General features: G+C 45.4%; 1 protein-coding gene across 2 annotated transcripts in view; it reads right to left on the bottom strand.

Annotated features, from left to right (window-relative positions):
- The window catches only part of LOC139581578 (pro-neuregulin-2, membrane-bound isoform-like), a 36,959-nt gene that overhangs the window by 5,684 nt on the left and 7,635 nt on the right, over nucleotides 1-23,640 (bottom strand). The window contains exons 2-11 of one of the 2 annotated variants that reach the window (XM_071411501.1): nucleotides 14,629-14,791; nucleotides 14,335-14,453; nucleotides 13,908-14,028; nucleotides 10,831-10,889; nucleotides 3,860-3,883; nucleotides 1,857-1,959; nucleotides 1,365-1,500; nucleotides 860-990; nucleotides 452-670; nucleotides 120-297 (exon numbers count right to left, since the gene is read on the bottom strand). In XM_071411501.1, the coding sequence (XP_071267602.1) occupies nucleotides 120-297; nucleotides 452-670; nucleotides 860-990; nucleotides 1,365-1,500; nucleotides 1,857-1,959; nucleotides 3,860-3,883; nucleotides 10,831-10,889; nucleotides 13,908-14,028; nucleotides 14,335-14,453; nucleotides 14,629-14,791 (1,253 nt within the window). The remainder of the gene's footprint in view (nucleotides 1-119; nucleotides 298-451; nucleotides 671-859; nucleotides 991-1,364; nucleotides 1,501-1,856; nucleotides 1,960-3,859; nucleotides 3,884-10,830; nucleotides 10,890-13,907; nucleotides 14,029-14,334; nucleotides 14,454-14,628; nucleotides 14,792-23,640) is intronic. The other variant, XM_071411502.1, reaches the window with a different exon arrangement.

Below are 23,640 nucleotides of genomic sequence, written 5' to 3'. Positions count from 1 at the left end.
ACAACACGATAAGGAAGTGGAAAATATGACTCATGAATCCCAGTTGTTATATGGTCTGCTTTCTGCCATTTGTGTAGCCACGTTGTCACGAGTGGGTTTAGCGGCAGGGTCATGGTCACCTGGGGGCATCTCAGCAGGGGCTGGTCATCCTCCCGGTGGTAGGCTGCGGTGGCAGGCGGCAGGGCGTGGCCCGTATTGGGAGATGTGATGTGGAAGGTGGGCACCTGGGGGGACAGCGGGGGGTAGTGGAACTGGACGGGTGACAGACGGGCTGGCGTGGTCAACGCTGACACATACCTGTGGGGAGGAAGGGGGGAAACAGAGACACAAACAAACCATTTTTTTTATTACATCTGGTTCAGAGGCCCAAAACTGAGAACATTGACAACAACTAATATTGTGGTTTTTACATCTACAAATTGTTGGTGAAGATTCAATCTAGTCGTCTCACCTGTCGCTGTGAGGTGAATCTCTCAGAGAGTCGTAGGAGTCTCCATACTGCAGGCTGGCTCCCTCAGAACAGCCCCAGTAGGCGGCCCTCTGTGCCCGTGCCTCCATGCAGGTCGGGCTGCTGCATTTACTGGTGCCCACTGACGAGGAGAGCGCCCCTGACTGGAAGTCTGAGTTCATACTGTCTGTCCTCTCTATACTCCACGTCCGCTCCTCATGTCTATAGGGAGAGGGGAGTAAGTAAGGAAAGGGCTTTGGGAAATTTCTGATCAGCAGAAATGCCCTGACGTGTGTGTGTGTGTGCGTGTGCGTGTGCGTGCGTGCGTGCGTGCGTGCGTGTGTGTGTGTGTGTGTGTGTGTCTCTACGTGTGTGAATGTGTGTCTATGTTTCTGTGTGTTACTACAGCACCTGGAGTTGTGGGAGACTGTAGATGAGTGGTGGGATCTGGTGGACATTCGGCTTCCTGCAAAGTTTACGGATTCTTCTGGTCCATGCTGTATAATACTACACTCTGTGGTAGGAGCGTTCTTTGAGATGTACTGTGAAAGGAAGAGAGAGATATGCATTGTGGGAGCAGCATGGGCATGGGCGATATGGGAATAAGGACGTGTTATAACACCCGTTACAAACAAAACAAATCTGTTTCTGAGCCTGAGGTAGGTTGTAGGCCCTGTATACACTCAGTTTGTACAACTGGTGTACAATATATTTGACAAAACAATTGTGATCCAACGGAAGGTTTGTCTGCACAAAAATGTTTACACAGCGATTTTCGAGAAACAATGGTTGTGTAGAAAAGCGTGTGCAGACAAACTCTCTGTAGTATAACAGAAATATCACTTCTACCACAACTGTCAAATGTGTTGTACATCAGTTGTACAACCTGAGTGGGTATGGGGCCGTAGTGACTCACGTCGACCATGGGGATCTCCTCAGGCCCTGGCCCGGGGTGGTTGGGACCGTTAGCCAGCATGCGGTTGGGCTGCTCCACACACTGGTTCTGGTTAACGCTCTGGTTCAGGTGGCCATGCATCTTCTTCCTCTGCTTCCTGTAGGACATACGCAATAAAAAGTGTAATGAGTTATTGTTCTAGAATACATTGAGAATGATAGTAGATAAGGAAAAATAGTAGGTAAGGAAAAATGTTGATAGAAAATGTAATAAATACAAACTACAGTGTTACAGTCATTTTATAAATGTCTGTCATCAAAATACCCGGCTTCAAACATTAATACTTTTTTATATATAATTAGTTAGTAAAGCTTAATTTCTGACATTATTGCTGTGATCATTGTGCAGCCCCAGTCAGTGAATGCCTCCTGGGCTCCGTGAAGAACTGGTTGAAATTATGTCATAATGATGCCATTAAAATCAGGGTGGGCTCTGTACAGTACTAGTACGTACTTGGTTTTGCAGTATGCCACCACACAGACCATGCCCACTACCAACAGTGCCACACAGATGCCTGTGATGGTCAACACCCGCCGCTGGTACAGCTCCTCTGCCTCTGTGAACAAACCACACACACACACGCACGCAAGCACACACGCACACACACACACACACACACACACACACACACACACACACACACACACACACACACACACACACACACACACACACACACACACACACACACACACACACACACACACACACACAAACACACACAAATACACATACATGTGAGCGCTACTCTACAGGAATATTCAAACAAAAGCTAACTCAGCTCCTCCCCTTTCCCTCCATACTCTGACATCAATGACCTATGACATCTAACCTCCCTAAAAGTAATCAATGGTGTTCCTCCTTCACCTTAATAGTGCTAACCTTAGACAAACCAAAACCGTGATGGTATTAACCCTGTAGGTTAACAGTGGCTTAGCCACAACATAGGCTGTTTCAGTTAGGAGGTGCTTATATTTGTCCTGTTTCACACATGTTCAAGCATGTAACAGTTCAACTTACAACGTCCAACAGTTAACCTCTAGTAGACTTTTTTTACTGGTAATACTAGCTTCTGTCGGTTTACTGTATGTCAAGTTCAAACAATCTCCTAGAAACTAGGCCTCATTCTACATAGACCTCCATGTTGCAATGTGTGGTTGGTCTGGATTTCCCCTCTGCTTTCCCTACGTGCACTAATGTATCATAATGTCTTTGGAATGTATGTCAAAGAGGTCTAAGGACACATGCCTGTATGATGGAATCAGATGATAATCGTAAGAAAAAAAGCATTTTAGAGCAAAAACACCACAATGGTTTGGGGATATTTATAAAACTCACCGGCAACTAAATAAACACGTTTAAATTGACCAGAGAACGCACGGATATAGAACTCACAGATTACTCAGTCTTCATACGTTAACGAGGGAAATATAATGCAGCTTTTGCATGAGAGTTATCATTATTTTGCAAGGTTTAATGTGGTTTTCTGATCGTTTGTGTCAAATCAAAAGTGTCTAGAATCTCTGTTGTCATGGTGAAGCTTTATGAATACCTCCCTGTCAGGTGTTCTGATGGTGTTTGACTGACCAATGAGCAGAAGGCTCATTGTGGCAGAACATTGTCAGCAGATAAGTCACAATGACAGAGTAAAACAAACAGAACATGGAGAGAGGGGGAACGAAAGAAAGAAAGAAAGAAAGAAAAAGGAAGATGGAAAGAGGAGACGGCCAGACGGTGGAGGAAGAGGGGCTGGGAAGGTGTGGGGAGGGGGTGTCTAAAATGGGGTGGTGGTGGGGCTTTTAGTGCTAAAGGTAGGGGGACTGGGGTGCTGTCTAGAGAGCCTTAGCCTGGCATTGTATGTGTGTCACAGAAGAGGGGACTGATAGGGAATGAGATTGGTGGTTGGCTGCTACTGAAGGAGCTAGGTCACTATCACTTGCAGGAGCCTCTGATTCAATGCCAATCAACTGGGGAATGCTGGACCTACCACCTACCAGTGACTGTCTCTATGGAAGATAGTCTTATGGGACGCTGTCTATTGTTTCAGGTGTGGTGTTACTGATATATAACCATCAGCACATTTCTTGCCAGTTTGTCTCTCTGTGACTCAAAAGCTTCACTCATAATGTAGCCTCATACCTTCTGCTTCCACAGTGTCTTCCTCTCCATCATCAACATGTCTGTGGCTTTGCTGTCTCCCTCTCTATACAGTAACATAATGGCGTGTACAACAAAGCTTAGTTTCAAGGTTTTCTATAATTGAGAGAGAGGGCTAGCATGCATGCAGATTGACAAGTGTCTTTGGACCTGGTAGGTTAGTGGGCAAGTGACAGATCGACAGATCAGAGAAGAGCTATTGGTTCTAGAGAGATGGTAGTAGTAATGTGTGACTGTGAGAGGATATTGGCAACTCTTAAAATTAACAATATACATTCAAATGAATAATTGTTCCATACCCATAAATTCAATTCCAAGATGCTCTGCCAACGCAGAAAGTTGGACACAATGAAAAGGAAAGAGAACAAGTTTCAGAGAGTGATTGTCTACATTGGAACATAGATATATAGATAGTAGATACTAAACCATGAGGTTAGTATGGAATTGTTCCGTGACGTACAGTAATAATCGTTACTGGCAGGTGCCACGTCCAGTAACAGACAGACAACGCAGACAGCCGCAGCTCTGTGACCCCAGAAACGAAAGGAAAGGAAAGAAAGAAGCATAACTAATAAAAGAGAGAGGGAAGCAGGCAGGAGACATGCAGAGACAGAGACAGAGACAGAGACAGAGACAGAGACAGCCACTTCACTTACTGCCATATTTACTAAACCTCATTTCTGGGGTAAACTATTTTTTTTTGTGGACAAAAAAATGAACAAATAAAACAAGATAAAAAAGCAATTTGTTACTTTCCAACGTTTTGGAGATGAGGTTGGTTGGCACAGAAATGGGAGCAGCTTTGTAGGTCGACAGATTAATGACATGTTCTAATTGTGTCTCTCATTGTTTCTTGTGTTTACTGAAAATAGTATTTTTTATCACATTGTCACCCTATAGCTTCTATCTGGTCTTTTTTTTCCTGAAATTATTATGATAAAGTATGACAGTGTTTTCTATTTTACAGCGTGAGCACCAGTAGAAAAAGGTGTGCCTGTCACGTTCCTGACCTGTTTTCTGTTTAGTTTTGTGTGTTAGTTGGTCAGGACGTGAGTTTGGGTGGGCATTCTATGTTGTCTGTTTCTATGTTGGTTTAGGGTTGCCTGGTATGGCTCTTAATTAGAGGCAGGTGTTTGGCGTTCCTCTAATTAAGAGTCATATTTAGGTAGGCGTTGTCACAGTGTTCGTTGTGGGTGATTGTCTCCTATGTCTGTATGTATGTTCGTACCACATGGGACTGTAGCGTTTGTTTGTTTCGTTTCGATGTCGTCCGTTTCCTGTACGTAAGTTTATGTTTAGTTATGTAAGTTTATGTTCAGGTTGCGTCAACGTCGTTTTCTTATTTTGTAGTTTGGAAAGTGTTTGTTTCGTTTCGTGTGCCATCGTAATTTATAATAAAGATGGCTTATTTCCCAAAGCCTGCGTTTTGGTCTGAGGATCCTTCTCTCCTCACCTCATCCGAGGATGAGGAGAGCGACAGCCGTTACAGAATCACCCACCAACACGCTAAGACCAAGCGGCAAGGGAAAACGAAACGGAGTAAGGGACAGGAGAGAAAGGAGCAATGGACATGGGACGATGTTTTGGATGGAAAGGGTTGCTACACTTGGGAGGAGATCCTGGCTGGGAGGGATCGCCTCCCATGGGAACAGGTGGAGGCATTGAGGAGAGCAGAGGCTACCTGGGAGAGGAACCGGAGCTATGAGGGAACGCGTCTGGCACGGAAGCCAAAAAAGCCCGTGAGTAATTCCCAAAAATTTCTTGGGGGGGGGCTAGGAGATAGTGGGCCAAGGGCAGGTAGGAGACCTGCGCCCACTTCCCAGGCTTACCGTGGAGAGCGGGAGTACGGGCAGGCGCCGTGTTACGCAGTAGAGCGCACGGTGTCTCCTGTACGAGTGCATAGCCCAGTGCGGGTTATTCCACCTCCCCGCACTGGTAGGGCTAGATTGAGTATTGAGCCAGGTGTCATGAGGCCGGCTCAACGCGTCTGGTCTCCAGTGCGTCTCCTCGGGCCGGCATACATGGCACCTGCCTTACGCATGGTTTCCCCGGTTCGCCTACATAGCCCGGTGCGGGTTATTCCACCTCCCCGCACTGGTCGGGCAACCGGGAGTATTCAACCAGGTAAGGTTGGGCAAGCTCAATGCTCAAGAGTGCCAGTACGCCTCCACGGTCCGGTATTTCCGGCACCACCTCCCCGCCCCAGCCTAGTACCTACAGTGTCTACACTACGCACTAGGCTACCAGTGCGTATCCTGAGCCCTGTTCCTCCTCCACGCACTCTCCCTGTAGTGCGTGTATCTAGCCCGGTGCCTCCAGTTCCGGGCCCACGCACTAAGCTACCTGTGCGTCTCCAGAGCCCTGAACCCACTGTATCTTCTCCCCCTACTAATCCTGATGTGCTTGTCCTCAGCCCGGTGTCACCAGTGCCGGTACCACGCATCAGGGATAGAGTAGGCTTTGAGAATACAGTGTGCCCTGTCCCTGCTCCCCGCACTAGTAGGAAGGTGCTTGTCATTAGCACGGTGCCTCCAGTTCCGGCACCACGCACCAGGTATAGAGTACGCTTTGAGAGTTCAGTGTGCCCTGTCCCTGCTCCCCGCACTAGTAGGAAGGTGCTTATCCTTAGCCCGGTGCCTCCAGTTCCGGCACCACGCACCAGGTCTACAGTGCGCCTTATCCGGCCAGAGCCATCCGTCTCCCGAGCGCCATCTGAGCCATCCGTCTCCCGAGCGCCATCTGAGCCATCCGTCTCCCCAGCGCCATCTGAGCCATCCGTCTCCCCAGCGCCGTCTGAGCCATCCGTCTGCAATGAGCCTGCAAAGCCGCCCGTCTGCCATGAGCCTGCAAAGCCGCCCGTCTGCCATGAGCCTACAGAGCCGTCCGCCAGACAGGAGCCGCTAGAGCCGTCCGCCAGACAGGAGCCGCTAGAGCCGCCCGTCAGACAGGATCTGCCAGAGCCGCCAATCAGACAGGATCTGCCAGAGCCGCCAATCAGACAGGATCTGCCAGAGCCGCCAGCCAGACAGGATCTGCCAGAGCCGCCAGCCAGACAGGATCTGCCAGAGCCGTCAGCGAGCCATGAGCAGCCAGAGCCGTCAGAGAGCCATGAGCAGCCAGAGCCGTCAGAGAGCCATGAGCAGCCAGAGCCGTCAGAGAGCCATGAGCAGCCAGAGCCGTCAGAGAGCCATGAGCAGCCAGAGCCGTCAGCCTGCCATGAGCGTCCAGAGCCGTCAGCCTGCCATGAGCGTCCAGAGCCGTCAGCCTGCCATGAGCGTCCAGAGCCGTCAGCCTGCCATGAGCGTCCAGAGCCGTCAGCCTGCCATGAGCGTCCAGAGCCGTCAGCCTGCCATGAGCGTCCAGAGCCGTCAGCCTGCCATGAGCGTCCAGAGCCGTCAGCCTGCCATGAGCGTCCAGAGCCGTCAGCCTGCCATGAGCGTCCAGAGCCGTCAGCCTGCCATGAGCGTCCAGAGCCGTCAGTCAGCCATGAGCTGTCCCTCAGCCAGAAGCGGCTAGTAATTCAGAACTGCCCCTCAGTCCAGAGCTGTCTCTCTGTCCGGAGCTGCCCTTCAGTCCGGAGTTGCCCCTCTATCCTGAGCTACCTCTTTATCCTGAGCTACCTCTCTCTCCTAAGCTATCCCTCTGTCCTGAGCTATCCCTATGTCCTGAGCTACCTTGTCCCAGAGCTGTCCTTGATTCTGGTGTTGCCCCTAAATTTAGGTGGGGTTATTTGGAGGGTGGTCATTGTGGGGAGGATACGGAAGCGGGGATTGATTATGGTGGGGTGGGAACCACGCCCGGAGCCTAAGCCACCACCGTGGTCAGATGCCCACCCAGACCCTCCCCTGGACTTTTTGGTGATGCGTTCGGAGTACGCATCTTGAGGGGGGGGTTATGTCACGTTCCTGACCTGTTTTCTGTTTAGTTTTGTGTGTTAGTTGGTCAGGACGTGAGTTTGGGTGGGCATTCTATGTTGTCTGTTTCTATGTTGGTTTAGGGTTGCCTGGTATGGCTCTTAATTAGAGGCAGGTGTTTGGCATTCCTCTAATTAAGAGTCATATTTAGGTAGGCGTTGTCACAGTGTTCGTTGTGGGTGATTGTCTCCTATGTCTGTATGTATGTTCGTACCACATGGGACTGTAGCGTTTGTTTGTTTCGTTTCGATGTCGTCCGTTTCCTGTACGTAAGTTTATGTTTAGTTATGTAAGTTTATGTTCAGGTTGCGTCAACGTCGTTTTCTTATTTTGTAGTTTGGAAAGTGTTTGTTTCGTTTCGTGTGCCATCGTAATTTATAATAAAGATGGCTTATTTCCCAAAGCCTGCGTTTTGGTCTGAGGATCCTTCTCTCCTCACCTCATCCGAGGATGAGGAGAGCGACAGCCGTTACAGTGCCCTTAATTTACTTGTATGATGCCACCCATGATAAAACAACCTGGTCTCATAGATTAGACGTAACATAGTAAATGTAAATCTGTGACACTCAAATTAGTATGATATGATACGTTCGTTATGATTTCATAGAACAGAAGATAACTTAACTCAAAAACTATAAGCATGGTAGTTGATCAGGGTGTATGGATAAGCGTATAACACGAATGTCTAGCAATCCAAAGGTTGCGTGTTCAAATCTCATCACGGACAACTTTAGCATTTTAGCTAATTAGCAACTTTGCAACTACAGTAGTGGCCAAAAGTTTTGAGAATGACACAAATATTAATTTTCACAAAGTCTGCTGCCTCAGTTTGTATGATGGCGATTTGCATATACTCCAGAATGTTATGTAGAGTGATCAGATGAATTGCAATTCACTGCAAAGTCCTTTTTTGCCATGCAAATGAATTGACTCCAAAAAAAACATTTCCACTGCATTTCAGCCCTGCCACAAAAGGACCAGCTGACATCATGTCAGTGATTCTCTCGTTAACACAGGTGTGAGTGTTGACGAGGACAAGGCTGGAGATCACTCTGTCATGCTGATTGAGTTCGAATAACAGACTGGAAGCTTCAAAAGGAGGGTCGTGCTTGGAATCATTGTTCTTCCTCTGTCATCCATGGTTACCTGCAAAGAAACATGTGCTGTCATCATTGCTTTGCACAAAAAGGGCTTCACAGGCAAGGATATTGCTGCCAGTAAGATTGCACCTAAATCAACCATTTATCGGATCATCAAGAACTTCAAGGAGAGCGGTTAAATTGTTGTGAAGAAGGCTTCAGGGCGCCCAAGAAAGTCCAGCAAGCGCCACGACCATCTCCTAAAGTTGATTCAGCTGCGGGATCGGGGCACCACCAGTACAGAGCTTGCTCAGGAATGGCAGCAGGCAGGTGTGAGTGCATCTGCACGCACAGTGAGGCGAAGACTTTTGGAGGATGGCCTGATGTCAAGAAGGGCAGCAAAGAAGCCACTTCTCTCCAGGAAAAACATCAGGGGCAGACTAATATTCTCCAAAAGGTACAGGGATTGGACTGCTGAGGACTGGGGTAAAGTCATTTTCTCGGATGAATCCCCTTTCTGATTGTTTGGGGCATCCGGAAAAAAGCTTCTCCTTGAGAAGACAAGGTGAGCGCTACCATCAGTCCTGTGTCATGCCAACAGTAAAACATCCTGAGACCATTTATGTGTGGGGTTGCTTCTCAGCGAAGGGAGTGGGCTCACTCACAATTTTGCCTAAGAACACAGCCATGAATAAAGAATGGTACCAACACATCCTCCGAGAGCAACTTCTCCCAACCATTCAGGAACAGTTTGGTGACGAACAATGCCTTTTCCAGCATGATGGAGCACCTTGCCATGAGGCAAAAGTGATAACTAAGTGGCTCGGGGAACAAAACATTGATATTTTGGGTCCATGGCCAGGAAACTCCCCAGACCTCAATCCCATTGAGAACTTGTGGTCAATCCTCAAGAGGCGGGTGGACAAACAAAAACCCACAAATTCTTGAAAAAGAAGGGTCAACACTGCAAATATTGACTCTTTGCATCAACTTCATGTAATTGTCAATAAAAGCCTTTGACACTTATGAAATGCTTGTAATTATACTTTAGTATTCCATAGTAACATCTGACAAAAATATCTAAAGAGACTGAAGCAGCAAACTTAATATTTGTGTCATACTCAAAACCACGACTGTACTTACTACTTTTTAGCGTGTTAGCTAACCCTTCCCTAACTCCTAACCTTAACCCTAACCACTAGACTAGCTAACATTAGCCACCTAGCTAACGTTATCATTAGCCAACTAGCTAACGTTAGCCACAACAAATTGTATTTTGTAACATATCTCATGTTTTGCAAATTCGTCTACATATTGTATAAATTGTAATTCGTAACATATCATACGAAATTGATTATGGACATCCACAAAGGAATACATATTGTACGAAACGTAACATATCAGACTAATTGAAGTGTCCCGGATTTACGTTACAGCTACCCCTGAGTCCAGGTTGCATAGAAAAGATTGATCATTGCAGGATTAACCAAATATAATATATATGTACTGCAAATAGTATGTAGTATGTATATATTCATATTGTGCTCCCATTAGGGAAGAACGATGACAAACTAGTTCAAAGTGCTTTACTCCCAGCTACTATACTCTGTGCACTGTACTATACTTCCATGGCAAAGAACTGGTCACACAGAACGTTGATGGGGCAAACAAACCAGACATTTGAATGATTTGAATATCAGAACTGATTTAGGATGAGCTCTCAGGAAATATTATGACAATGGGTTATCAGTTGCCCATCTGCAGCAGGACTACTGTACTAACATCTAGTCAGAACATCACAGATAACTACAGGTCTTCGCATCAAGCATTGCATCAAGCCATCCAAGCTGCATATCAGGTGCACCCTGTAAATGACATTCACTGTATCATTATCCAATCTCTACTGCAGCATATTGTGTAGCACATGATCAGGAGGGCATGCATAGGAACCTATGTGTTAACTCTGTTGTGTGTTTCTCTGCATGCACCTCTGTCCATTATTAAGGGGTCTACTGGTTAACTCCCTCTGTGTAAAGGACCAGCTCCAGGTAGGACATATAGTGCAGCAGAGGAAGGTGAAAGGAATGGCAACAGGAAAGGGATAGACATAGAGGCATGCACCCCCCCCCCCCCCCCCCCCCCACACACACACACACACACAGGTACTGTAGGTATCCACCTCCAGAGCATGCAGCAGTGTCCCAATGAGGAAGACAGACAGACAGACAGACAGACAGACAGACAGACAGACAGACAGACAGGAGGAAATGAACATACTGTAAAAACCTGCCATGACGGATTTTTGACAGCGATCACCTGTATAGTCATTTGGACACCTGATGGGGGAAACAAGCCACAGAAGGAGAGGACGGAGGGAGGAAGGAGAAAATAGTAGGTTGAGAGACAGAGGAGGGAGTACATATAAGAGGAGGGAGGGAGAGAGGGAGGGAAGGAGGGACACAAGAGAGCAGAGAACATGGAGTTAGAAACAGAGCACAACCTAACAGTATGTGACAGAGCTACAGAGAGGGCTATCAAAGACAGTACAGTATGAAGATATGTAGAAACGGCTTCTCCAATAGAAATCCCCGATCACACTTGTAGGCCATGTCATGGCGACGTTAGCTAGCATAGAATGCATAGAAACACGTCATTGGGTTTAACGCTTGTATCGCGCTGAACTGCACATGTGCAGACCATCAAATAAAACTCCTTTGACATAAAGTTGTTTTTGACAAAAATGAAAACGTGTCAGTTGGTAACTTTCACGAGGTTGTAGTCATGACAGGTTCAGGTTGTGCCGTTAGAATACGGGAATATTAACAACAAAGGACACATTTTTCCCTTCTCCCATTGACTTGCCAAACCCCAAAACCCAATCTAGTCTGTCTGGTCTGCTTTGCGACGTGTTTCCGGAAGTATCACAATGTTGCACCTCTGGGTTTGAAAACTCTGTGGTGTATGGGCATTGCTATGACATCATCACTATGAAGTCAACGCTATGATATCATTGCATGTGGAAGGCTGGAAGGTGTGGGAGGAGTCAGAGCTGAAAGCAACAGCAGAAACACCTCCTAGACATAACTGCTGGACAGGGTTTGTTTCCCAATATGCACTTTCATAGAGGTTGGGCTTGAAAAACTGCAAAGGCTAAGTCTGTAAGGAAGCCCCCCCTTTGCTGAAGGACCTCATTGACATCTAGGAGAGAAAGGTGGGGGATTGGAGTACACAGGGGATATCCAAGTTCTCACACTTACCGTACTGTAACTACACAGCAACTACACTGTAATTACAGTGTGAGTCCAGGCAGCATAATTCTCCCTAACACATACATATCCTGATCCCTGATTTTCTAAAACAGCATTCAGTTCAACTAGTCTCACAGGGTCTGCATATTCATAAAATGCATAAAACTGCACAGGAGATATTTTTTCCTCATACAGTACCAAAGACACAACATCAATGTGCATTTTGGATCAATTAAAGCAAAAACCTCACTCAGCAAAAACCCCACTCAGCAATTTCCCATGCAGTTATAAATAGAGTAGAAGCAAAGAGTGGATCTGAGACACTTGAGGCAGCATGCAGGCTAGCAGATCCCCTCTCTCTCTCTCTCTCTCTCTCTCTCTCTCTCTCTCTCTCTCTCTCTCTCTCTCTCTCTCTACCTCCTCTCTCTCTTCCTCCTTCTCTCTCTCTCTCACCACCCCTCCTCACTTCCTCTCAACCCTTCGATCTCCCTCTCTGTCTCTCCCTCTCTCACCTCTTTCTCTCACTATTCTTCTCGCACCCTCTCACCCTCTCAATATCCTGCTATCTCCATCTCTCCCTCTTTCCCATCTCCCCTCTCTCTCTCTTCCCCTCTTTTTGTCAGCCTTGAGAACAAGCTAAAGAAAAACAGCCTCCACTCATCTCCACAGAGGGATAAACCAGCACTCATCTGAATGATGTCATTCCTCCATTTCATTCTCTTGTTCTGTCTCTCTGATGCTGAAGGAGGATTGGAGGGAAATGGATTTGTCTGAGAACTGCTAACCTCTAACAAAGAATGCCAGAGCCACATCATCGCCAGGCTAGTCTACTTTGTTCATTCAGAACTGTGCTGATCTGTCTAAACAGACTGGCATCTTGGCTCAGAGAGAACACAACATAGCTCTAACTCTGTTTCTCTACGTGCAGCTCTGTCACAACATAGCTCTAGCAGGGTAGCCTAGTGGGCGGCAGGGTTGCCTAGTGGTTAGAGCGTTGGACTAGTAACCGCAAGGTTGAAAGTTCGAATCCCCGAGCTGACAAGGTACAAATATGTTGTTCTGCCCTTGATCAGGTTCCTAGGCCATCATTGAAAATAATAATTTGTTCTTAACTGACTTGCCTAGTTAAATAAAGGTAAAATAGCACTGTCTCTCTCCACACAACTCAGACACACAACTCACAATCAGGAAGAACTACCCTTAATTCACCAGTGACATGGCTGGATACACATCTACCTCCCACAGCCTGACAGTGTAGTGTTCTGTGTAGGTTAGGGTATCAGCCAGCACCCAAACACCTCATAAGGTTTTCCTTCAGATCTTTAAAATAGGCTGTTTGTCACAGTATGTAACAGAACAAGGTATAACTAAGTCTAGTTTGTAGGCTGTCTGTCGTAGTACGAAACGGAACAAGGTATAACTCGTTTTTAGTCTGTCTGTCGTAGTACGAAACGGAACAAGGTATAACTAGTTTTTAGGCTGTCTGTCGTAGTACGAAACGGAACAAGGTATAACTAGTTTTTAGGATGTCTGTCGCAGTACGAAACGGAACAAGGTATAACTAGTTTTTAGGATGCCTGTGGGGCCTTGTTGACCTGGGAGAAGTAAATGCATTCCACCCTCATTACCTCAGTGAGGTGCTTGTTTAAAAAAAAAAATTTTGGGCTACAAAATCATTTAACAGCATGCAGCCATTCTAGCAACTGTCTGGGAATGAGCTGGATATTTATTAGAGAGAGAGATAATAATACAAAGAGAGAGAAAGAGAGAGGGGAAGAGAGCAAGAGAAAGAAGAAGAAAGAGATGAAGGGGAAGACATTTAGATTTCGAGAAGAGGACAGATCAGAGATGGGGGAAAGATTCATGTTTGTAGAGAGGAAGAGAAACAGAGGGGTGAAGAGAGAAGAATGAGTTTACAATCAACAGGGAAGCATTTTAATGTTGCACCCAGACTAATCCTTGAGAGGATAATTTACAATGAGCTTGATGACACTTGGCATTCTGTGTCTGGAGAAGGAGATTGGCGATTGGGTTAACAGGGTGAACAACACACAGCTGAAGCCACATAGTGACAGACACAGCAGGAGGACAGGACCCCTCACTTACTTGCATGACAGTTGGTTTATACCGTGTATGAAATAACAGTCTCCACCGTTCACACAGTACGACTTCTCTGTGTCGTTACAGCGCCGGGCGTGACTCGAGCCCGGAGACAGAGTAGTGGTCACTATGGAGGAGAGAGAGTAAGAGTAGGGGTCAGCAAGGAAGAGGCGGAGCGTGGCGGTAACTAAGGAAGAGAAGGAAAGTGTAGAGGTCACTATGGAGAGGGTTAATAAATGGTTACTAAGGAAGAAAGGGAAAGAACGTTGCCGTGGTGGATGTCAAGAAAGAGAGAATGAACATGGTGGTAACTAAGGAAGATAGAAAGAGTATGGTGGTTGTCAAGGAAAACAGAGTCTGTGGTAGTTAATGAAGAAGGTGGAAAGAGTGTGAAAGTCATACTGCAGAGTGGGGATGGTGTCTGTGGACTCACGGCTCTGGACGCTGATGCCGCTCGTAGCGTTTTCTTGGCCCAGCGTGTTCTCAACCACACACGTGTAGTTCCCAGAATCCTCCAGCCTCGCTCGGTTGATCTGGACCTTGGAGTTTTTCCTTCAGAAAATGAGTGAGGGAGAGAGGAGAGAGACACATGGAGTGAGAGTGATTCCTTTGAGTCAATATGAATGGTTGTTCAAAACAGAAACAAGTGTCTATAGTATTTTTGGAACCTCTTGCCTTTGCTGTGTGTGAATGTGTGACTGGAGGTTGGCTGGTCTCTGAGACTCACTTATTGGTCTTGATTTTGACGTCTTTTCCCCTCTGGAGTTCTCGGCCATCTTTGTACCACTGGAAGGAGGGGCTGGGGTTCCCTGACGCCTCACACTTCAGATACAGTCTCTCCCCCTCTATTAGAGACTGGCCCCGCATCGGCCGCAACTTAGGGGCCGCAGCTAGGGAGAGAGAGAGACACACAGAGAGAGAGAGAGGGAGAGAGAGAGAGAAAGAGAGAGAGAGAGAGAACGAGAGAGAGAGAGACACACATAGAGAGAGAGAGAGACACAGAGAGAGAGAGAGAGAGAGAAAGAGAGAGAGAGAGAGAGACACACACAGAGAGAGAGAGAGAACGAGAGAGAGAGACACAGAGAGAGATAGAGAGATAGAGAGAGAGACACAGAGAGAAAGAGAGAGAGAGAGAGAGAGAGAGAGAGAGAGAGAGAGAGAGAAAGAGAGAGAGAGAGAGAATGAATGAATGAATGAAATGTCTCTGTTCCTTTAGAACTTCTGTGAGTGTAATGTTTACAGTTAATTTTTGATTGTTTATTTTACTTTTGTTAATGATCTATTTCACTTGCTTTGGCAATGTAAACATATGTTTCCCATGTCAATAAAGCCCTTTGAATTAAATTGAATTGAGAGAGCGAGAGAGAGAGAGAGAGACAGAGAGAGAAAGAGAGAGATGGGTGGGTAGGTAGGGAGAGAGTTAAAAATAAGAAGGATAGAGGCAAAAGTTAGAAACAAGGCTAACATTATTTGTTCATCAACTGCAGGACCCCAGGTGAACCCTGACCCCAGCTGGCGTTGTGGCATGGGCTCTTGACACTTTACTAATTGATTCTCTGTTCCAAACCACCTCCGTTACAGAGCAGCTCAGTATACACTAACACTGAACTGAATCCTGGAGAGTCAGTTTTCACCTTTCGCATTTCTTTGTCTCTTTAAAAAGAGAGGGACGCATTTTGAGGAGTTAAAGCTTTTCTAGCTAGCCTCTGCAGTAGAGCTTTGATAAGGAGTGCTGTGTTTTCCAACCTCGCTCTGCCATCAACTGGCACAGTGTGAATCTCTGGAGACCCTCACTCTCTTCCCCTTAAAAATATAACAGCCTGCAACACTGACATGAGCCGGAGCAGGAGAGCACAAAAGAGGTCCACTATGGAACGCCGTTTGGGTCTTTGCATGTCAAAAAACATACACATCAAATAACACTGTTTGAGCTTCATATAAGCTTGTTGACCAATCAGGACTTGAATATGACTGCACCTCACATAATAATTGAACACGTTCATACATTTTTTACATAGTTATTTCACATTAATTACACTATCACTCGTATTTCATATGTCACAGCAGTTCAGCGATATGTATACTATTATGCTGGTAAAGGTTTGTTTAGTGCACCTGTCACTGCTTCACTTGAGAGCAGACACACTACCCAAGCTCTGGGACAGTGCTGGTCAGGGGAAAAAAGGTAGCTAGCTGATGCATGCAAAATTTGTTCTTCCCCCAAAACATAGCAAAACAAGATAATCTGTTTCAGTAGCTATAGTTAGCTAACTAACTATCTAGCTAGGTGTCATAATCTAAAATATCCCTCATTTATAAGACTGTGCTTATTTGATTAATGATTCTCGAATCCACCTATGTGAAGCTAGACATAATAAGGATTAGCCACAATAGTGTAATTTGCGGTTCGCCTTCAAAATGAAAGTCTCTCACTGAAAGTGATGCAAATGAAAACAAATAGCGCCATAATGGAATTGATCATGCTAAACGAGTTTTGAATGTTTTTATATAATTTCAACAAAAGACAATAATTTGTGAATTTGACAAATATCTGTTGAAATTACACTGTGGATGTATTCGACTTTAGAATTGCAGATGTGTGTGATGTGGTCAGATGTCTGTGTGATGTGGTCAGATGTGTGTGTGATGTGGTCAGATGTGTGTGTGTGATGTGGTCAGATGTCTGTGTGATGTGTAATGTGCTTCTTCCATTAAACTCAGCTTAACCTGGACATCCGCCTCATCCTTGTTCTGACTGGACATTCTGTAGTGGTTTCTACCGGCCTTAAGCCAGCATCTAAGATTTCTTATTACATTCACGGTCCCTCGGGTTCTCTACAACCCTACCTGTTTTTCAGTATTGAACACTATTCCAGAGGAAAAACAATACGACCTGGATGTTTTGGAGTCTGATAACTATTAGGAGGTCTTCGCGAAAAAAGCACTTGGGTACTAAGTAGACTGATACCCCATTTCATTGATCCCAAATACTTAGGTAAAGCTGTACAGTGCAATATGAATGTCAAAGTGCACAATAGGCAGACTGGGGAGGTGATTTCCCACAGCCAAAGTCCTGCAATAAGATCTACAATACTAATATTTGCGTAAACTCTTCGCAGTTGTGTTCTGTGGGTGTTACCAAGTAGACTGATACGGCATTTCATTGCTCCACATTCCAACACTCCAACCTGGTTTAACATTATCTAGTCTCAATATGGCATGATTCCACCAACAGTAACCGTGTGCGTCACTTTCAGAGGGACTTTTATTTAGAAGGCGAACTGCAAATTCCACTATTGTGACTAATCCTTATTGTGGCTACCTTCACAATACATAACCCGGTCTGGTCAAGCCTCACTGGAGCTAGCTGGCTGCTTATAACGTTAGCTTTGGGCAACAAGGTTAGGTAGCTGGCTAGCTAGTTATTTTCATAGGAGAACAACAAGTGGCTACCTAGCTAATACTTACTCACATGGATTCCTAAATCATTGCTAAGAATATTGAAGAATCATGCAGTTTCACTGGTCATTGTTTTCAGGCTGCTTAGCTAGTACGGTACCATGCTAAAACTAGCTAAATACACTGACATGAGCCATAGCAGGGGAGGACAAAGGAAATACACTGACATGAGCCAGAGCAGGGGAGGACAAAGGAAATACACTGACATGAGCCAGAACAGGGGAGGACAAAGGAAATACACTGACATAAGCCAGAGTAGGGGAGCACAAAGGAAATACACTGACATAAGCCAGAACAGGGGAGGATAAAGGAAATACACTGACATGAGCCAGAGCAGGGGAGGACAAAGGAAATACACTGACATAAGCCAGAACAGGGGAGGATAAAGGAAATACACTGACATAAGCCAGAGCAGGGGAGCACAAAGGAAATACACTGACATAAGCCAGAACAGGGGAGGACAAAGGAAATACACTGACATGAGCCAGAACAGGGGAGCACAAAGGAAATACACTGACATGAGCCAGAACAGGGGAGGACAAAGGAAATACACTGACATGAGCCAGAGCAGGGGAGGACAAAGGAAATACACTGACATAAGCCAGAACAGGGGAGGACAAAGGAAATACACTGACTTGAGCCAGAGCAGGGGAGGACAAAGGAAATACACTGACATAAGCCAGAACAGGGGAGGACAAAGGAAATACACTGACATAAGCCAGAGCAGGGGAGCACAAAGGAAATACACTGACATAAGCCAGAACAGGGGAGGATAAAGGAAATACACTGACATGAGCCAGAGCAGGGGAGGACAAAGGAAATACACTGACATGAGCCAGAGCAGGGGAGGACAAAGGAAATACACTGACATGAGCCAGAGCAGGGGAGGACAAAGGAAATACACTGACATGAGCTAGAACAGGGGAGCACAAAGGAAATACACTGACATGAGCCAGAACAGGGGAGGACAAAGGAAATACACTGACATGAGCCAGAGCAGGGGAGGCAAAGGAAATACACTGACATGAGCCAGAGCAGGGGAGGACAAAGGAAATACACTGACATGAGCCAGAACAGGGGAGCACAAAGGAAATACACTGACATGAGCCAGAACAGGGGAGCACAAAGGAAATACACTGACATAAGCCAGAACAGGGGAGGACAAAGGAAATACACTGACTTGAGCCAGAGCAGGGGAGGACAAAGGAAATACACTGACATGAGCCAGAGCAGGGGAGGACAAAGGAAACACACTGACATGAGCCAGAACAGGGGAGCACAAAGGATATACAAACACAAGAGACAACAGCAGCATAGTGATTGAATAGCTGCACACACACAGGCATGCACACATACACACACACAGTCCATCGACAATTGAGAAAAAATCAAGAGCGAACCCTGTTGTTAAAGTGCCCTCCTTATTGCATCACCATCTTGCCTTCTCTCTTTTAATGATCCTCTCTCTCCACACTACCCTCTCCACAATGATCCTCTCTCTCTCCACAATGATCCTCTCTCTCTCCACACTACCCTCTCCACAACAATCCTCTCTCTCTCCACACTACCCTCTCCACAATGATCATCTCTCTCTCCACACTACCCTCTCCACAATGATCCTCTCTCTCTCCACACTATCCTCTCCACAATGATCATCTCTCTCTCTATACTACCCTCTCCACAATGATCATCTCTCTCTCCACACTACCCTCTCCACAATGATCATCTCTCTCTCTATACTACCCTCTCCACAATGATTCTCTCTCTCTCCACACTACCCTCTCCACAATGATCATCTCTCTCTCTATACTACCCTCTCCACAATTATCCTCTCTCTATACTACCCTCTCCACAATGATCCTCTCTCTCTCTATACTACCCTCTCCACAATGATCATCTCTCTCTCTATACTACCCTCTCCACAATGATCCTCTCTCTCTCCACACTACCCTCTCCATAATGATCATCTCTCTCTCTATACTACCCTCTCCACAATTATCCTCTCTCTATACTACCCTCTCCACAATGATCCTCTCTCTCTCTATACTACCCTCTCCACAATGATCATCTCTCTCTCTATACTACCCTCTCCACAATGATCCTCTCTCTCTCCACACTACCCTCTCCATAATGATCATCTCTCTCTCTATACTACCCTCTCCACAATTATCCTCTCTCCACACTACCCTCTCCACAATGATCATCTCTCTCTCTATACTACCCTCTCCACAATTATCCTCTCTCTCTCTATACTACCCTCTCAAAAATGATATCCCCTCTCTCTCTATACTACCCTCTCCATAATGATATCCCCCTCTCTCTATACTACCCTCTCCATAATGATCCTCTCTCTCTATACTACCCTCTCCATAATTGTCCTCTCATTCTCTATACTACCCTCTCCATAATGATCGTCTCTCTATACTACCCTCTCCATAATGATCGTCTCTCTATACTACCCTCTCCATAATGATCGTCTCTCTATACTACCCTCTCCATAAAGATCGTCTCTCTATACTACCCTCTCCATAATGATCGTCTCTCTCTCTATACTACCCTCTCCATAATGATCGTCTCTCTATACTACCCTCTCCACAATGATCATCTCTCTCTCTATACTACCCTCTCCACAATGATCATCTCTCTCTCCACACTACCCTCTCCACAATGATCATCTCTCTCTCTATACTACCCTCTCCACAATGATTCTCTCTCTCTCCACACTACCCTCTCCACAATGATCATCTCTCTCTCTATACTACCCTCTCCACAATTATCCTCTCTCTATACTACCCTCTCCACAATGATCCTCTCTCTCTCTATACTACCCTCTCCACAATGATCATCTCTCTCTCTATACTACCCTCTCCACAATGATCCTCTCTCTCTCCACACTACCCTCTCCATAATGATCATCTCTCTCTCTATACTACCCTCTCCACAATGATCATCTCTCTCTCTATACTACCCTCTCCACAATGATCATCTCTCTCTCCACACTACCCTCTCCACAATGATCATCTCTCTCTCTATACTACCCTCTCCACAATGATTCTCTCTCTCTCCACACTACCCTCTCCACAATGATCATCTCTCTCTCTATACTACCCTCTCCACAATTATCCTCTCTCTATACTACCCTCTCCACAATGATCATCTCTCTCTTCACACTACCCTCTCCACAATGATCCTCTCTCTCTATACTACCCTCTCCACAATTATCCTCTCTCTCTCTATACTACCCTCTCCACAATTGTCCTCTCATTCTCTATACTACCCTCTCCATAATGATCGTCTCTCTATACTACCCTCTCCATAATGATCCTCTCTCTCTATACTACCCTCTCCATAATTGTCCTCTCATTCTCTATACTACCCTCTCCATAATGATCGTCTCTCTATACTACCCTCTCCATAATGATCGTCTCTCTATACTACCCTCTCCATAATGATCCTCTCTCTATACTACCCTCTCCATAATGATCCTCTCTCTCTATACTACCCTCTCCATAATTGTCCTCTCATTCTCTATACTACCCTCTCCATAATGATCGTCTCTCTATACTACCCTCTCCATAATGATCCTCTCTCTATACTACCCTCTCCATAATGATCCTCTCTCTCTATACTACCCTCTCCATAATTGTCCTCTCATTCTCTATACTACCCTCTCCATAATGATCGTCTCTCTATACTACCCTCTCCATAATGATCGTCTCTCTATACTACCCTCTCCATAATGATCGTCTCTCTATACTACCCTCTCCATAATGATCGTCTCTCTATACTACCCTCTCCATAATGATCGTCTCTCTATACTACCCTCTCCATAATGATCGTCTCTCTATACTACCCTCTCCATAATGATCGTCTCTCTCTCTATACTACCCTCTCCATAATGATCGTCTCTCTATACTACCCTCTCCACAATGATCATCTCTCTCTCTATACTACCCTCTCCACAATGATCATCTCTCTCTCCACACTACCCTCTCCACAATGATCATCTCTCTCTCTATACTACCCTCTCCACAATGATTCTCTCTCTCTCCACACTACCCTCTCCACAATGATCATCTCTCTCTCTATACTACCCTCTCCACAATTATCCTCTCTCTATACTACCCTCTCCACAATGATCATCTCTCTCTTCACACTACCCTCTCCACAATGATCCTCTCTCTATACTACCCTCTCCACAATGATCATCTCTCTCTCTATACTACCCTCTCCACAATGATCCTCTCTCTCTCCACACTACCCTCTCCATAATGATCATCTCTCTCTCTATACTACCCTCTCCACAATTATCCTCTCTCCACACTACCCTCTCCACAATGATCATCTCTCTCTCTATACTACCCTCTCCACAATTATCCTCTCTCTCTCTATACTACCCTCTCAAAAATGATATCCCCATTCTCTCTATACTACCCTCTCCATAATGATATCCCCCTCTCTCTATACTACCCTCTCCATAATGATCCTCTCTCTCTATACTACCCTCTCCATAATTGTCCTCTCATTCTCTATACTACCCTCTCCATAATGATCGTCTCTCTATACTACCCTCTCCATAATGATCGTCTCTCTATACTACCCTCTCCATAATGATCGTCTCTCCATGCTACCCTCTCCATAATGATCTCATCTCTCTCTATACTACCCTCTCCATAATGATCTTCTCTCTCTCTATACTACCCTCTCCATAATGATCGTCTCTCTATACTACCCTCTCCATAATGATCGTCTCTCCATGCTACCCTCTCCATAATGATCTCATCTCTCTCTATACTACCCTCTCCATAATGATCTTCTCTCTCTCTATACTACCCTCTCCATAATGATCGTCTCTCTATACTACCCTCTCCATAATGATCGTCTCTCCATGCTACCCTCTCCATAATGATCTCATCTCTCTCTATACTACCCTCTATATAATGATCCCCTCTCTCTCTATACTACCCTCTATATAATGATCTTCTCTCTCTCTATACTACCCTCTCCATAATGATCTCATCTCTCTCTATACTACACTCTCCATAATGATCCCCTCTCTCTCTATACTACACTCTATATAATGATCTTCTCTCTCTCTATACTACCCTCTATATAATGATCTTCTCTCTCTCTATACTACCCTCTCCATAATGATCTTCTCTCTCTCTATACTACCCTCTATATAATGATCTCATCTCTCTCTATACTACCCTCTATATAATGATCCCCTCTATCTCTATACTACCCTCTCCATAATGATCGTCTCTCTATACTACCCTCTCCATAATGATCCCCTCTCTCTCTATACTACCCTCTCCATAATGATCGTCTCTCTATACTACCCTCTCCATAATGATCCCCTCTCTCTCTATACTACCCTCTATATAATGATCCCCTCTCTCTCTATACTACCCTCTCCATAATGATCGTCTCTCTATACTACCCTCTCCATAATGATCCCCTCTCTCTCTATACTACCCTCTATATAATGATCCCCTCTCTCTCTATACTACCCTCTCCATAATGATCGTCTCTCTATACTTTTCATCGATGCCTTTTAAGAAAGGCATTGATGTTTATGGTTAGGTACAGTCGTGCAACGATTGTGCTTATTTCGCAAATGCGCTTTTGTTAAATCATCCCCCGTTTGGCGAAGTTGGCTGTCTTTGTTAGGAAGAAATATACTTCACACAGTTCGCAACGAGCCAGGCAGCCCAAACTGCTGCATATACCCTGTTGCAAGAGAAGTTACACAATTTTCCTAGTTAAACTAAATTCATGTTAGCAGGCAATATTAACTAAATATGCAGGTTTAAAAATATATACTTGCGTTTTGATTTGAAGAAAGGCATTGATGTTTAAGGTTAGGTACACGTTGGAGCAACGACAGTCCTTTTCGCGAATGCGCACTGCATCGATTATATGCAACGCAGGACACGCTAGATAAACTAGTAATATCATCAACCATGTGTAGTTAACTAGTGATTATGATTGATTGATTGATTGTTTTTTTTAAGATAAGTTTAATGCTAGCTAGCAACTTACCTTGGCTTCTTACTGCATTCGCGTAACAGGCAGGCTCCTCGTGGAGTGCAATGTAATCAGGTGGTTAGAGCGTTGGACTAGTTAACTGTAAGGTTGCAAGATTGAATCCCCGAGCTGACAAGGTAAAAATCTGTTGTTTTGCCCCTGAACAAGGCAGTTAACCCACCGTTCCTAGGCCGTCATTGAAATTAAGAATGTGTTCTTAACTGACTTGCCTAGTTAAATAAAGGATAAA

Source organism: Salvelinus alpinus, chromosome 7, assembly GCF_045679555.1.
Source record: "Salvelinus alpinus chromosome 7, SLU_Salpinus.1, whole genome shotgun sequence".
Lineage (NCBI taxonomy): Eukaryota > Metazoa > Chordata > Actinopteri > Salmoniformes > Salmonidae > Salvelinus > Salvelinus alpinus.
This window is presented reverse-complemented; position numbering and strand designations above follow the sequence as displayed.